The 2,500-nt window shown below is 34.5% G+C and overlaps 1 protein-coding gene across 1 annotated transcript in view; it reads right to left on the bottom strand.

The window, feature by feature from the left end:
- LOC113807025 (dynein axonemal intermediate chain 2) overlaps window positions 1-2,500 on the bottom strand; it is a 25,073-nt gene that overhangs the window by 5,231 nt on the left and 17,342 nt on the right. The window contains exon 9 of the mRNA XM_070116735.1: window positions 496-645. Within this exon, the coding sequence (XP_069972836.1) occupies window positions 496-645 (150 nt within the window). The remainder of the gene's footprint in view (window positions 1-495; window positions 646-2,500) is intronic.

The raw sequence follows: 2,500 nt of genomic DNA, 5'->3' as shown, positions 1-2,500 counted from the left end.
TATTCTGTTGTAGCCACATACATGTTACAATATTCCAATCATTTTAGCCAACTAACATACTCTAGTCTATACTATTCACATTATCACAAATCTCATTTGCCTGCTTCTATTCAGAAAAAAAAAAGAATATAACACACCAAAAGAAATGCACAATTCACTCTTATAAGAAAAGAAAAGAAAAAAAAAGTAAAAAAAAACAAACTCATACTAACTACACTATAACACACCAAAGGAAATGCACCACCCTCTCTTAAAAGAAAGAAAGAAAGAAAGAAAGAAGAAGAAAGGAAAAAAAAAACGAAGAAGAAGAAGAAGAAAAAAAACGAAAAACAAAAAAAAAACAACAAAAAAATGAAAATAAAATAAAAAATAAATAGATAAATAAAAATAAATAAACAAAAAATAAATAAACTCTACACTAAGCACAGATCGAACCCCGTCCTCAAAGCAGCACAGACGCGCCACTCAAGAACCCGCTCTGAACGAAGGACTCACGGCCGTAAAAGCTGCCTTCTCGTGCTTGTCGGAGGGCATGACGAGCCGGGAGGGCAGGTGCAGGAGGGACAGCGTGCCCAGCTGAGAGCCCGCCACCAGGAGTCGGCCGCCCTCGTGGGTGGTCACTGTTTCGAGGGCCTCGTCCACGACCTGGGAGGAAAGGGCGGCTCTGAGGGTCTGGGTTGTGGATGAAGGGTGTGGGTTTGGGTTGTGGGTGAGGGTCAGGGATTCTTGGGTTGTTTAGGCTTGTGGCTTATTTGTGTGTCTGGGTGATCTTTTTGTCTATCCTTGTGTTTATCCATCTATAAATTCTTTGCCTATCTCTCTCTCTCTCTCTCTCTCTCTCTCTCTCTCTGTCTCTCTCTCTCTCTCTCTCTCTCTCTCTCTCTCTCTCTCTCTCTCTCTCTCTCTCTCTATATATATATATATATATATATATATATATATACATATATATATATATATATATATATATATGTGTGTGTGTGTGTGTGTGTGTGTCTGTGTGTGTGTGTGTGTGTGTGTGTGTGTGTGTGTGTGTGTGTGTGTGTGTGTGTGTGTGTGTGTGTGTGTGTGTGTGTGTGTGTGTGTGTGTGCGTATGTGTGTGTGTGTACATACACTGTGCATACATACATATATATATATATATATATATATATATATATATATATATATATATATATATATATATATATGTATATATATATATATATATATATATATATATATATATATATATATATATATATATATATATATATATCGGGTAAATTCGTGACGGGAGAGTATTACTGATGGTTAAATTCTAATACGTTAATGCACCTCTTGTCCGGTAAAGGTTTCAGATAAATTGAATTCATGAACATTTAGAACACTGTTGACGCTAGAAATACACTAGTGACACTATGAACATTTTGCAAGATAAATGAATATATAAATGGATATCATAGAGACACAAAAAACAGGAGATGAGATCAATCATGTGTTGTAAGCTATTATAGGGAAAAAAATATTTGAATGCCAAGATCATACTTGAGCCCTGTCACCTTCATGATATAATATACCACTCCATATACCGGGTCATGCTAAGCTAGATAAGTTACTTGACATTCTAGATAACTTACCAGATATGCTATAAAACATACGAGATAACATCCTAAACATACGAGATAACATCCGAGATAACATACTAGACAAGATACTAAATATCATACTAAACATACAAGATGACATCCAAGACATACTGGATAGCATCCTAGACATACTAGGCAACATACTAGACATACTGCTATGTAGTACGGCAGTAAAATTCTCGTCTAGCAATCTTGCCGAACTGCGTTCAATCCCGCACACAGGGGGGCATTTAGAAGCTAATAAACAGCCAGCATGTCACAGCAAAAAAAATCCCTAGTAACAAATGAAATTAGATTAAATCATAAATCATAATTATAAATTATCCTAATCATTACATACTAGACAACATCCTAGACGTACAAAATAACACACAAAACGCACTAGATAACATCCTAAACATACAAAATAACACATAAACATACTAGATAACACCCGAGACATACAAAATAACACAAAACACACTAAATAACATCCTAAACATACAAAATAACACAAAACACACTAAATAACATCCTAAACATACAAAATAACACACAAACATACTAGATGACACCCGAGACATGCAAAATAACACAAAACACACTAAATAACATCCTAAACATACAAAATAACACACAAAACACACTAAATAACATCCTAAACATACAAAATAACACACAAAACACACTAAATAACATCCTCAACATACAAAATAACACACTGACTTAATACTAGATGACACCGGGAACATGCAAAATAACCACACAAGAAACACACTAAATAACATCCTAAACATACAAAATAACATACAAAACACACTAAATGCTGCATCATCAACACACAAAATAACACACAAAACACACTAAAATAACATCCTCAACATACAAATAG

The sequence above is a fragment of the Penaeus vannamei genome, chromosome 39, assembly GCF_042767895.1.
Source record: "Penaeus vannamei isolate JL-2024 chromosome 39, ASM4276789v1, whole genome shotgun sequence".
Lineage (NCBI taxonomy): Eukaryota > Metazoa > Arthropoda > Malacostraca > Decapoda > Penaeidae > Penaeus > Penaeus vannamei.
This window is presented reverse-complemented; position numbering and strand designations above follow the sequence as displayed.